This window comes from Crinia signifera, chromosome 12 (genome assembly GCF_055691185.1).
Source record: "Crinia signifera chromosome 12, ASM5569118v1, whole genome shotgun sequence".
Classification (NCBI taxonomy): Eukaryota; Metazoa; Chordata; class Amphibia; order Anura; family Myobatrachidae; genus Crinia; species Crinia signifera.
In genome coordinates this window covers 44,904,729-44,919,555 of record NC_139228.1, presented here as the reverse complement: position 1 = coordinate 44,919,555, position 14,827 = coordinate 44,904,729, and the positions used below count along the sequence as shown (strand labels likewise).

General features: G+C 42.9%; 1 protein-coding gene across 37 annotated transcripts in view; it reads left to right on the top strand.

Moving 5' to 3' along the window:
• GPHN (gephyrin) overlaps nucleotides 1-14,827 on the top strand; it is a 435,418-nt gene that overhangs the window by 216,746 nt on the left and 203,845 nt on the right. For 29 of the 37 annotated variants that reach the window (XM_083166724.1, XM_083166740.1, XM_083166737.1 and 26 more), the window contains exon 8: nucleotides 10,580-10,666. The exons of the other annotated variants lie outside the window; for them this stretch is intronic. In XM_083166724.1, coding sequence (XP_083022850.1) covers nucleotides 10,580-10,666 — 87 coding nt within the window. The remainder of the gene's footprint in view (nucleotides 1-10,579; nucleotides 10,667-14,827) is intronic. 37 annotated transcript variants of the gene reach the window in all.

Genomic DNA, 14,827 nt, shown 5'->3' with positions numbered 1-14,827 from the left:
GAACAATTTAAACATGCCTAGGCATAAAGATATCATTACAAAGAATAAGGAGGCAACAATATGGTTTATAAAAAGGGGCAGACTGGATGGGCCAAATGGTTCTTTTCTGCTATCAACTCATAAAATAAGTGATAACATGCTTAGCAGTGAAAGGGGTTAGGTTAATTGGTTTGGATTTGACAGTAAAAATTCCTTCTTGTTGCCAATCTACCATACAGTGTCAATTGTCAGTTTATTTGTTATTTACATGCATAAACCAGGAACTGCTTGAGTGAAGCTGATAATGCACCATTGTGAATTACTATGCATGTTGGGTACACATTGAATTGCTGGACCTCTTCATCATTAGTGAGTTCTGTTCATTGGGTTCACAGCAAACCATTCTAAGCCACTTGCGCACACACGCACAAACACCTTCTTGTGCTCACCTACAGTATATGCTAGCTGAGTAACAGTGGGGTCAATTCTGGCAGCACCATGGCAGGCACCTGGGGTGCTGGTCAATACTAGTAATAAGAATGGTTAATACACGGGCAGCACAGCTCATGATTATAAAGTGTCCAGGGCTGACATCCAACAGACACATCATCAGGAGTGGTGATTGCATCTCTCACAGAAGAGATGTGGAATCAGCCGTGCCGCCTGGCAGGGTCTGCTGCCTTGACAGATTATGAATTTGACAGTGAGAGGCTACAGCAGCTTATCATTCACAGCTTCATGGTGTCAGGCTGTATGAAAGCTAGTGCAGTCCAGAGCCGGATAAAATTCGAGGGAGCCCGAGGTACTTAAGACAAGGGGCCCCATAGGATTAAATAACTCCACACACACAGCATACATGTATCATACATAGATACAAAAAACACATTCAAAAACACGCAGCATACGTACACAAAATACACATAGCATACAAACATATTTACACATACATCATACATATACTACTACACACAGAGCATTAATATAAACGGTACTTCTTTACTTTCACGGCGCCAGCATGGCGCCGCGCGTACTTCCGGGTTACGCTCGCCACTAATTAAGTTAAATAAACTAAGTTAACGCCATGCCAACATGGATAGTTCATACCTCCACTATCCATGTTGGCATGGAGTTGATTTTAATTAGCGTGGCGAGCGTAGCGAGCCACCGAGCCCGCAGCGTGGGCGAGCGAAGCGAGCCCCGCAAGGGGACTCTGACGCGCGGCGCCATGCTGGCGCCGTGAAAGTAAAGAAGTACCATATAAACAAACAGAGCATGCATACATACTGTACTGTACAAACATACACACCCACACACTAAACAAACAGAACATAAGGTACTTACTGTATGTTAACATATAAGTACCGAACATACATACATACATACATACATACATACATATCTGTGCATACATACTCGCATACAACCAAACAGAGCATGCATATATTATGTTTTTTTTTTTTTTAATTCATTAACAGTTTCCATTGCGCTTTACAAAAGGAGACAGTGATACAGCAAACAGGGTATTTACATACAGTCAAAAGGTAGGAGGGCCCTGCTCGCAAGCTTACAATATATAGGGAAATAGGCATTGATACATAAGGATAGATACTGTATTGTTTGTTGAATCGATTCCTCCAGAATGCAAGGTTCCATGACTGGTTCAAACATACAAACAGAGGTTGCATAGATAGATAGATAGATAGTTAGTTAGATTTAAACGTGGGTACAGTATGGTATGAGGCCACTCTCCAGACTGTAGATACATTTTTCATTTGCTTCTTTATTAATTATGCTGCCACATAATAGGTCAAGGTTTCGGCTCCAATTTGAGCCTTTTTCAAGACATGCAGACAGCCATCAGTGAGTACATCATAGACCAGCACCTACAATGATATAATCAAAACATACATGTATCGGTCATCATGGGATTAAATAAAACATTCAATTAACAATGACTACTATCAGCAATACTGGTGACATTTAAATCAAGCACCATTTACACTGGCGTTATTATATGCACAAATTTCCTTAAGTCAAGATACCATAATCTCTCACTAGTTTACAAATCGATTACAGTGCAAGTAATCTCCCCAAACCCAGCATACAATATCTATGTAGTGCATGAGAAACCATCTCCCATAAAGCCACAGCCATTTCTTACCTCGCAGTGTTACTGTCAGGTGAACGCCATTCCGCACGTGTGGGTGCGGCATGTGCATGGCTAGCTCACTTCCGTATTTGTTCCCGGCGGTAGAACGCATCACGTGCCTCTTGGAACGCAAGTTCCATTTCAGTCTGACTCTATCAACCACGTGGCCACAATCCAGTCACATGTCACGCTCTATTCACTTTGCTATTCGGCAGTGACGTGTTCGCCACAGGTCACGTGCCTCAACCTAACATTATACTAGATCCTTATTACCGGGGTGCACCATAGCGCCCCCTTTGGCCAAATCAATGTTCACAGTTTATATGGAGATACTACGCTGCTGCTATCACTCAAATAGTTTTAAACAGAAGTTTTTTGCTGGCTCTAGCGTACTATGTGGGTGGCTGTTTTCTCATGCACCACATATCTTACATAAATTAGAAGATACATTTTCTTCATCCCTAATAACACAATACATGTTATCACAAAAACACAAACATATGCAAAATCTTTTATATAAAAAACTTAAATATTCCTATAAATTAGTGTGTCACTGCTTGGTCTACCCAATAAATTCTACCATCTACCACATTACAGAAATACTGATAATGAATTATACTCGTTGAGACCTTTTGGTGCAACTGTATCCAATTTAGCAATCCACGAGCCTCTCGCTGTAAAAGTGGTCGCCCCCCCCCCCCCTCTCAGATGGGGGTTCCCAATCAATAATCCTATATTGTAAAGCTGATATTTGATGATTATGTTTCACAAAATGAACCACCACCGGTTTGTCAGACATGCCCGTTTTGTAGGCCAATCTAATAGAGCAGGCATTCCCAACCACGGTCCTCAAGGCACACCAACAGTGCAGGTTTTGTAGATTTCCAGGCTTGAGCACAGGTGACTTAATTAGTATCTGAGGGATTCTGATTAAACCATCTGTGCTGAAGCCTGGATATCACTAAAACCTGCACTGTTGGTGTGCCTTGAGGACCGTGTTTGGGAATGCCTGTAATAGAGGATCTATGTTGTGTCATCCTCTCACGAAAAGTTCTAATCGTCTTTCCAACATATAGGTATCCACAAGGGCACTTCAAGAAATAGATAACTTCATCCATCATACACGTTAAGCGATGGCGTAGTGTGATTTTTTTTTATCACTATGTGGATGGTTAAACGATCTGCCAGTGATCAATGCCCTGCAGGTCGCACACCCAAGGCATTTGAAGCAGCCAACTTGTTGGGATAACCATGTCGGCTTAGATTTCACTGATGAGATAGGCATGTTTGGTCTCAGGAGGTAGTCTTAAAGATTACGGCCTCATCTTATACTCAGTAGTGGAGGTCTTGTATCCATTTCTGAGAATGAAGGATCTGATGCAAAGATATGCCAATTCTTCTTTATGCCCCTTTGAACTTTTTAAAGGGCAGTGTCGCATTGGGTGCTCAACACCATACTTGGTGTTGGTCTTTTTCGGATCCCTTCAGTTTTTTGTGATTAAAATTTCTTTCTGGCCTTGCTCAGACAGTTGTCAATGTCCTGCCTCCTGTACCCACGTTCTTTAAACCTCTGGCAGCAGTGCAATAATTGTTCTTCAGCTTTAGTAGAGTCAGAGTTATTGCTTAGTATACGTAAAAACTGTGATATGGGCAGTTTAGATTTGAGAGCTTCCGGGTGGTGGCTAGTGTGCACTGGTGGCACTGCCAGTGCTGGGACACAGTGCCATCTGCTTGATGATAGGTATGGGGACCCCTAAGATATGGCGTAACATATACCCTGCCGTCAAACCCCCCTATTCCGGCTATGATTCAGTGTGGTGAATAGCCTCTTCTCAATACTTTAGAGTGCTCTTTGCTCTTTCACGCCTGTGGGCTGCCAGTGCGATCAATAATGAATGAAAAGTGACACACTACAGGGGGCAGGGCCACAGTCAGGCCGTCCTTTGAAACATGACAGACAGCCGAAAGATCACATGGCTGCTCTGACTGAGGGTTATTCGGACCTGATTGCTGCTTTGCTTTTTGCAGTGCCCTGCGATCAGATGGTTGCTGCTAAGACGGAGGAAAAACACGCCCCGTGCATGTCTGCAAATAGCTAATCAAATGACATGCAAATTTACACAAATCAGCGATCAGCTCTGAATAACACCCCATATTTTTAGTACACCTGGAGCAGCACATGATTTAGCATGGCAAGCCAGCAGGCCCCCAGCCCACAACTGCCACCAACTGCTGTCAGTCACCAGTCTGTTACACTGAGGAGGGTAGTATGATATGAATAACCCGTAAGCCAGGGGTGGGGAACCTCAGGCCCAGGGGCCATATGTGGCCCCCGTAGCCAGTCTGAGTGGCCCACCCACCCGGCAGCTTTACCAGGAGTCAAGTACAGGGGAATTTTTGCAAGAGGTCAGAAGTTCTCGCAAGATTCCTCTTAATCAACAGCAGCAGTGAGTCCTATTCAGCGGCAGCCGCCGGAGCGTCGGACGGCTGCAGCAGGATAATTTGTAAGAACATTTTTTACATATGGCCCCCGAAGGATTTTTTCCCCATACAAAAGGCCCTTGGGACAAAAAAGGTTCCCCACCCCTGCCGTAAGCCTATGTGTCATCGTCCCCCCCAAAAAAAACTAAATTAAATTAAAAAAACAACAACCCCCTACCATTTTGTACAGAACTTGTTTTGTAATTACCTGTAGCTCCTCCCCCAGTTAACATCTGAAGCATTTGGGTACTAGAACGGATAGATCTATAACAATTAAATTACATAGTGTGTTCTGAGAAATTATGTTTCGTTGGTCTATTTTCTGGATGCTAAATAGGTGTGAGGTTGTTGTTTGTTTGTTTTTCCGTAAAAAAAATTTTTATTGTCTTTTGCTAAGACCTTCATTTTTTTCTCTCTATCCATATAGCCAGAAGCAGGTCATTTTCTAGCAGTAAATAATTAACATAGAATGCATAAAATCCATGTTACATAATACCTCTATGATCACAGGGGGTTATATAATCTAAAGCACACAAAGGAAATGCTGTGTTGCTTGGTTTCTTTATACAGTATTTCAAAATGACTCTGTAGGGGTCATTGCTGCTTTAATTTCTGCTGTTCATCACCCTGAACAGTCTAGTTAGGACTGGATCATTTTATTAAAAATCTGAAAAATTGTTATGTAGGTCAACAACATGCAAATGTTCGCACATTTGATAAACGTTTGCTAGGGTAAAGAATAATATAACTGAATGTATAATTATTCATGTAGTTAAACCTTGTTTCTAATCTTGAATACAAACTACTTAATAATCTCACAAGGACACAGAAGTATTACATTTATTGAACTGTTTTTTTCTTTCAGTCTGCTTGGCAGTATTACAGTATAGATCATTTTAAAGACCAAATCAGAATCAACTTTATTGGCCATGTATGCTTGCGCACACTAGGAAAGAGTGGTGGGCAGCATCAAGCAGGGATGAAGGGGGGGGGGGAGGTAGAGACATTACATACATTCAGGGCCGGCGCCACCACTAGGCAGCTCTAGGCATTTGCCTAGGGCGCCGGCACCTGGAGGGCGGCAGTTCGCCCCTCACCCCCCAGCGAACTGTGTAAAAAAAATTGCTGCCCCGGCGTCCCTGCAGTGCTGGGGCGGTCAGGGGTGTCCGTGCCGTAGGGGTACCTGCGGCGCCGTCGTGTATAAAGCTGGCTGCGGCCGGCGGGGTCCCTGTAGTGAATAGCAAATAACTAGCGCTATGCGCGCGGCGGCGCGGGAAGCGCTAGTTATTTGCTATTCACTACAGGGACCCCGCCGGCCGCAGCCAGCTTTATACACATGACGGCGCCGCAGGTACCCCTACGGCACGGACACCCCTGACCGCACCAGCACTGCAGGGACGCCGGAGCAGCAATTTTTTTACACAGGTACCACCCCCCCTCCCTCCCCCCCCCCCCGGCACCGGGGCGCCCCCACCCCGACTCGCCTGGGGCGCTCCGGTGCCTTGCACCGGCCCTGCATACATTTCATTAAGAGCACAGACATTACCACTGGCTTCACTGTGACTGGCAGTGACTTCCAATTGGAAGTCAGACCTGCCAGTCACAAAGGCAGTCCCATTGGGAGGTGTTTCCTCCTTCCGGGATGCCTTTGTGCGGACTGCCGTGCAAAAACGGCAGATGCGCATGGGCAGTACCTATATAGCTACTACCCATGCGCTGGTCACAGTGCCTGTAACTTACATTGTACAGGCGCTGGGACCAAGATTGCTTCTATGTGCTGTTGCCCAAGCAGCCCATAGAAGTTGGCTGCATGCGTGGTACACGTGTGTACTGCGCCTGTCACTCATCACAGCACAGGCGCCGGGATGGGGACAGAAGAGGAGGCAGCAGCAGCTGCGGCGACAGGGGGAGGGGGTGCCTGAATCGCGGCACCCCCGCTGTGGCCAGAGGCAGCCCCCCTATCCCAATAAGGTACGAGCCGCCACTGGACATTACATTAATTTAATTTAGACATTACACACATTACATTGAGAGCATTAAGACATTGCATGCGGGGAACACATGCCCGCTGAGCTGCACAATGCCTAGGCAGCCATCAGCGGCGCCACTAGTCATTGCAGCAGCCAGGTAGGTAGCAATATAAGCAGGGACAGTACAGTTATCACACCGGGAACATATACCCACCAAGCTGCACAGCGCCTAGGCAGCCATCAGCGGCGCCACTGGTCGTTGAAAATATCTGTAGATGGGTAGGGAACTGTCTGTGTAATAGAAAACAAAGAGTGGTCGTGAACAGTGCCATTTCAATTATGATACCAGTACTAAGTGGAGTGCCACAGGGTTCGGTTCTAGGGCCCATTTTATTTAACATTTTTATTAATAATATTGGGGGGGGGGGGGGGTACTCAGCAATGTATCCATCTTTGCGGACGATACAAAACTGAGCAGAGTTATTAAATCATCAGAAAATGTCACCACGCTTCAAAATGATCTTGACAATCTAGATGAGTGGGCAAAAAAGTGGAAGATGAGGTTCAATGTGGACAAATGCAAGGTGATGCACCGTGGGAGACATAACCAGTGTGCTAGTTATAACCTAAGCAGGGATGAATTGGGTAATTCAGTACTCAAAAAGGATCTAGGAGTCCAAATAGCATCAAACTAGGGTGTAGTGCTCAATGTAATATAGCAACAAAAAAGGCCAACAAAACTGTAGCATGTATTAAAAGGGGCATGGAAACTAGCGAAAGTAATTATGTCTCTGTACAAATCATTGGTTAGACCACACCTCGAATACGGAGTCCAATTCTGGGCCCCACACTATAAAAAGGACATCATAGAATTAGAAAAAATCTAATGAGCAACAAAGCTTATTAGGGGAATGGAGAATTTAAGCTACGAGGAAAGATCAGGCAATCTGGGACTATTTACACTAGACGAGACGTTTAAGGGGGGACATGCTCAATATGTATAAATACATTAGGGGCCAATATAAGGAACTGTCAAACACCCTTTTTTCTGCTAGACCGGAATTTAGGACGCGAGGGCACGAGTTTAGATTAGAAGAAAAAAGATTTTGTTCATCTAGAAGAAAACATTTCTTTACAATCAGAACAGTCAAACTTTTTAACTCTCTTCCTGAAGAAGTGGTGTCGGCAGACACTATAAATAAGTTTAAAATAAGGTTGGATAAACATTTATTGGTTAAAAACATCCACGGGTATGAATAAGTAACATAATCTGTCTTTAAAATATTGGAACATACTATACAACAATGGATAAACTATTATAAACATACAGTAGGTTGAACTAGATGGACGCAAGTCTTTATTCAGCCTCACCTACTATGTAACTATTTTTTATTATTCTAGTTCACTCTTTCTGACAAAATCCTTCTTAGATGGATAAAACCATGTGCACTGCAGGTGGGGCAGATGTTACTTGTGCATAGAGAATGAGATTTGGGTGGGGGTTTACTTCAAAGTGAGATCTATATTGCAGTGTAAAAATAAAACAGCCAGTATTTACCCTGCACATAAACAAAATAACTCACCCAAATCTAATTCTCTCTGCACATTTTACATCTGCCCCCCCTGCAGTGCACATGGTTTTGTCCATCTAAGAAGGATTTTATCAGAAAGAGTGAACTAGAATAAGACCCTTTGTAACTATGTTGCAGCAACCAGGTAGTTAACAATAATTTACCTTAATGTACTTATTTATTACAGCTTTGAAAATTCGCTTTTTACGCAGTTTGCTAGCGTCAACTACATATATGTATGTTGGATGCCACCTCTATGTTATCTGACATGTGGATAGACTATGTACAAAAGGTCTTAAGGTTTTAGGTTGTTATATAATACTAATAACTGATATCCATTTTACAGGCCCCCAGCAGCTCCTGCTCCTGCACATTCCCATCCACACCCCTGGACTGCTGTTACTCATACTACAGTATGTGTCAATGCTGCAGCATTCCCCTCTCTCACTCACTTACCTGCAGCTGTAAATTTGTCCTGTTTTTTTTCTAAGACAACAGGAGACAGAGTTAGCCCTAACAAGTTTTTTGGGTGGTGCCGCCTATAAACACCTCAAATTCTGCCTTTGATGCAACAAATCAGCCGGCGGCACAGATCAGAGGAGCATCCAGCAACACCCATCACCCCCCACCCATAGCAATCATCATTTTGGTGCCAGCTAGCATTATTGCCACCACCCCCCATATTAAAAAAAAATGGTTGTATTCTTGTTGGGTAAGGGCATGGCCACACAGTAATGCAACCATATTCACATTATATCATATTATAGTGTCCCTCATTCACGTTACATCACACCACAGTGGCCTTTATTCATGTTATGCCTCACAGTAGTGGCCTTTATTCACATTATACCATATTGTATTGTAGTGTAATTTATAAATGTTACACAACACAGTAGAGCAGTTTACACACACAATACCACACATAAATGCCCCTTTACACCTTATACCACATATTACTAATGCCCTCATACACAAACATTGGTAATTCTTTATAACGGCTGCGATTCCCTCCATTCCCGCCAGCAGCCATATCGCCCATAGGTTTCTAAAGGGGATGCAAAGCTACTATATCTACCAATATATATATAAAGTGAAGCATTCCTTATATTGGCCCCAGCAAATACCGCCATCTTCAGATAACTGAAGCATGTTTGCAGGTGTAGTTCTACCATGCTTCTCCCTTATATACAGCTTTGCACATTGCAGGGATGGGGGCGACTTTTGGAGCTTCTGTCCCTGCCTTGGCTGGATGATGCATTTACCTGATGTGACTGCACTCTGCAATGCCATCCTGGTAACTAATATTGCACCCAGATCGCAATGCAAATGAGACCAATGATAAATGGGCCAGCAGACAGAACAGAAGCTGTTTAGGAACTGAGCTCACATTGTGCAGTTTGATAATAGGGCATAACAATATCAGGGGTTACTCATAAGGTTAAGTTTAGAAGCGCTATTTAACTCATTGGCAGGTAATGATTTACAATCTCAATGGACTTCTTACCCAGTTCTTTGGTCTATTGAGCTACTGAGCTGTGCTCTCAGTCCGTCCCTGGTCTATGTCATGCTACTACTGTTCACAGTACTAAAATCCGTATCTCAGCTGCTGTATTCAGCGTGCTGGCTGGATCTTCCTCAATTGTCATCCAGGGGCAGAGACAGCGTTAGGTTTGGAAGGCATGCCTAGTTTTCCTATGCCATCTCTGATTGGAGCTCTTCTGGGGGCACCTTCTGGCATCCTGGCTCCCATTGCATTTTGAAATTAAAACAGACCTTCTATAACTATGACAAGGTTAAACAAAAACAGTGTCCAGGTCCCGCAAGAACCCAATAAAGACTAAAATAAGCATTTATAGTTCACTTTTTAAAATGACAAAAAGTCTTAGGAGCCCGGGGGGTATTCATTGTGGGATTCCGACTGTCAGGTCTTCGGCATTCTGGGCCGTTTTCATTCAGCTTGCCTGGCAGAATTCAATGTTCCGCATGTCGAGTGTCACAAAGTGGGCGTGTCGGCAAAAACAGCTATGGATTGTCGAAGAACAAGCTGTGAATTTGACAATCCAACTTGTTTAAAAGTCAGATCAGTTTTGTCGCATTCCGCCTTCAATGCGGTCTGAAACGGCAGAGTTGAATAGGTGGCTGGAGCTATTTCCCCTGTCGGAAATGGCGCCACACATCGAATACGCCCCAGGTCACTAAGGTCTTTATGCAGTGACATGTTTGCTTTTTATTCTACCTTTACATTTAAATGAGCGTTAAATGACATTAAAGAGAAATATCGATAATGGCATATGAAACCTCAGAATGCCTGGCTGTTATTGTTGCTTGTTTTGATTTTTATACATACTCTTATTTTCTGTCTTTGTTCTGCATTAATTTCTATGTCCTTATGTGATCACATAAATAGTTCATTGTGTGTTGTTTATCAGTCCCATCCATCCAGCACCCGCCATAAAGTTCACAAGATGCCAGAACACAGTTGTTCCCATCATGCTTCCATCAGTACATTGGAAATGGTAAGAGCCAGTGAGTGCTTTGCTGTACATGTACCCTATGCTACTGTCTGTTGTATAATGCTGTGATAATGTGTCACATTACATTTTATGTCATATTGGACTCAAACGCTTCCAACATTCAAAGGGTTTACTTTACACCAGTTTGATACAATCCATCATGATGCACTCATCAGTGAAGTCAGATGTAACTGGTGTTCATGTGAGCAGCAATACCACAATGTGCATTAACTTTACAATGTTTCCTGTGTTTGCAGCAATCATTATTGTTGTTGCAAAATTATACAAACCTTGTTTTTTAATACACAAAAAAAAAACGATTCTCAAGAAACTAGAACTTATTAACCTAATGTAAGTTTACCAATTGAAACATGGGCCCTTATTCTAGTCTGTTCACACGGACCAGAATATATGCAAGGGCATCGATGGTGGGCGTATGCACATGCGCAGGGTAATTACTGTGCATATGCTGGGTGCATCGTCCAGCTCAAACAGATTGTTCGCCGGGCGCACGCACCCAAGTGGTCCGGTCCATTTGGGAACACCGAGCGTTTCATGGGCGTTCCCATGTGAATGCTGGGTGTTCTCATGCTAATGGGCCAATGACGCTGGTGCAGGGAGTGGGCAGCTGACATCACCAGATCAACTGCCCCCCCACTCAATTTCTGAGTGCACACGTACATCTGAGGTTGCTCTGAGCAAGTGTACCTTCCATATCATTTGATGGTCGGTGACCAGGCCACAATTTGCAAGGCGGGGTTTGGTGGACTCATTAGGCTGCGAATCATCCAGAGTACCACCATGGTTCCCGTTGTTGGTCCAGTGACTAACTATATAATTTGATTATCCTCAAAACGTATACAAAGTATAATCAAGCCTGATTGTGAGCCACTTGCAAGGCTAATGTTCACAGCGATGAGCAATTTTTTGCTAAAGCACTTACGTTACATAGCGTTTACGCACAAAGGTACCTTTGTGGAAATGTACTAAAACAGGACAGGCCAACCTGTGGCTCTCCAGATGTTGTGAAACTACAAATCCCAGCATGCCTAGCCACGGTTTTAACACTCCCTTATAGCAAAACTATGGCAAGGCATGATGGGATTTGTAGTTTGACAACATCTGGAGAGCCACAGGTTGGCCAGGCCTGTACTAAAAAGTTGGTTGTTACTGGGAAGTGGCTAACCAGATGGGGCATCTTGTAGGAGTGTTTTGTGCATGGCATTGACGTGATTGCAAATTCAGGCCTGTAATCGCTCACATTGGAGGCCATACACATTTGGGCTGTTGTAAGTTGTTTGGTGTGACAATGGCTAAATCTTAACACATAGCCCACATTGAAGGCATTGGTTTGGACACCAGGTGAAGGGCTGATGCCAGCATTAACATAAAGTCACAGATGCAACTACAGCAAAAGGCACTAAAGGGGCTCATGGTGTTTTTTTGTTGTTTGCATTTTACCATTAATATAGATATATATTGTTAGGTTCGGTACTTGTGAGTTATCCGGGCGTCCGATTTTTTGATTGTATGCCTTAAGTTAAGGCATACAATCAGATGCGATGCGATATCGCATCGCATCGCATGCGACCATCGGATGCGATGACCCGATTTTTCCATAGGAATCAATGTTAAAATGATTCCTATGGAAAAAGGGGTCCTTTTCATACCCCTACTATCCAAGTGGGCATGGAGTTGGATATAAACCTGTGGCGAGCGTAGCGAGCCACCGAGCCCGAAGCGTGGCGAGCGAAGCGAGCCCCGCGAGGGGACGGTATTCCGTGTCCCCTCGCGGGGCTCGCTACGCTCGGTGCTCGGTGGCTCGCTACGCTCGCCACAGGTTTATATCCAACTCCATGCCCACTTGGATAGTAGGGGTATGAAAAGGACCCTTTTTCCCATTGAATTCCATGTTAAAATGGACTCCATTTTAACATTGATTCCTATGGAAAAATCGGGTCATCGCATCGCATCGCATCGCATCCGATGGTCGCATGCGATGCGATGCGATGTCCCGATCCGACCCGATTTAAAAATCGGACGCCCGGATAACTCACAAGTACCTTAGGTTCTTATGTTCAGAAAAACCATTTGCTTAGAAAAAAAATAATACCACATTCTGCATGAAATCCATCATTCATGTTTTATTTCTGTTCTGTAATGAAGAGTTGTAACAGCTTGATTCTTTATCAACTATTATTTCTTTATTTATAAACCGTTTCTTATGTAGTGCGCACATATTCTGCAGCGCTTTACAGAGAATATTTGAACATTCACATCAGTCCCTGCCCCAGTGAAGCTTACAGTCTATATTCCCTACCACATTTACATGCACACACATTCATTCTAGGGTTAATTTACTGTTGGAAGCCAATTAACCTATTGGTATATTTCGGAATTGTGGGAGGAAACCGGAGTACCCGGAGGAAACCCACGTAAGCACACAGAGAACATACAAACTCCATACAATTCGAGTCATGCTGTCAATCAAACCCATGACCTCAGCGCTCTGAGGCAGTAATGCTAACCATTACACAGTGACTTATCATTTCCTGGTGGTTCTAGCGGCATCTTCTGCATCCCATTGGTTATATGACAGTCACTTCCTGGTCAGATTCTCATCCACTGGTGTTCTTATAAGTATTTATCCACTATCACTAGTCCTAATTCATACCCTAACACTCTGTCTAATGTCTATACACACACACACACACAAACCATAATGGCAGCGTTCTGAGAATGTACACATTTTGTTTGTCGACATTTTAACTACATCCCTTGAATTAAACCTATATTCTACTGGGTGAGCCAACGTTCTGACATTCTCCTGAAATTTAGGAGTAAATTTGCTAAGATCAGAGTTTGCCCATAGCAACCAATCAGATTCTACTACTTATTCATTGAGCACCTTCTAGAAGATACTAGATAGAATCTGATTGGTTGCTGAGGGCAACATCCAATCTTCAATAGAACTCCCATCTTCGTAAATGTACCACTTAATATGGGGTTTTCATATGTAAAGTTATGTTATTTGAACCCAAGACTAATATATGCCAGGTTTTTTTGGAACTTTTTTATTCATACTGTAAGTAGTAATTCTAGCACACATTTTCTTAGCATTTCTTCAGAAAACTTCCATAACATCTATTTTTTAGAGCTTTTTTCATTAAAAATAGAATAATAATAATAATAATAATAATACTATTAATACAATATAATAATAGCAGTTGCCAGAATTGTAAAAAAATAAACATTTAAACAAGTTAACAAATAGAGATTGTTAGCGATACCATCTTAGTAGAAAACAACAATCATAAGTGTTACACTGGGGACTTGAATGTATATCTAGCAGTGGCGAGGGGAATGCAAAAGTATTACCCAGGCTCCTATCCGAGTACAACTCGGCGTGTGACGCCTTTTACCTTGGCGTCTCTACCTGGCATAATGCCTTGTAATGCTGGGTCACTTGACCTGTGTAATTTCAACTTTGTGCGTTTACACTGCGCAGTATCCCGGGTTGCTGTGTGTTCAAATGCAATATCCTGGGATATTTATGGCAGGGTATAAAGGAAATAACATAAAAATGGAGAGGGAGTGATTATAATAGAGTCTGAAACTGGGACCCATGTCACTTTGCTTTTTGGAAGGCAAGAAAACAACCCAGACAGCTAAGCTACAAGCTTTGAGAATCTCTGTGACAGATACATTTACAACACTTTTAATAATTTAGACTTTCGTCTGGGTTTTATTCTGATATAATGAATTATGATTTACCACATTGGTAATGATTTACCACATTGGTCATGATTTGAAAAATAAAACACAGGTGGTAAAGCCTGTGTACAGACAGAGAAGTCCAATTATATATTAACATCAAATGACTCTTAGCAAACAAAATGTGCACCCTTTCTTGCTTGTGGACCCTGGTATATTGTCTTTACCAGGAAATGTTAGTGCTGGGTATTTGAACACACAGTGAAGTCAGGTCTATATTGAATTGCTTTCACCCGCTGATCCCATGGAACATTAACATGCATTGTCTACTACTGTAGTAGCTGATAATCCGAAATACAAGTACTCTAGGTTACCATGTGACATTAATAAGCCTTTGGGTTTTAAAAAGGCTTATTTTATATTTATTTTTTAATATACTGTTGGCTTTTA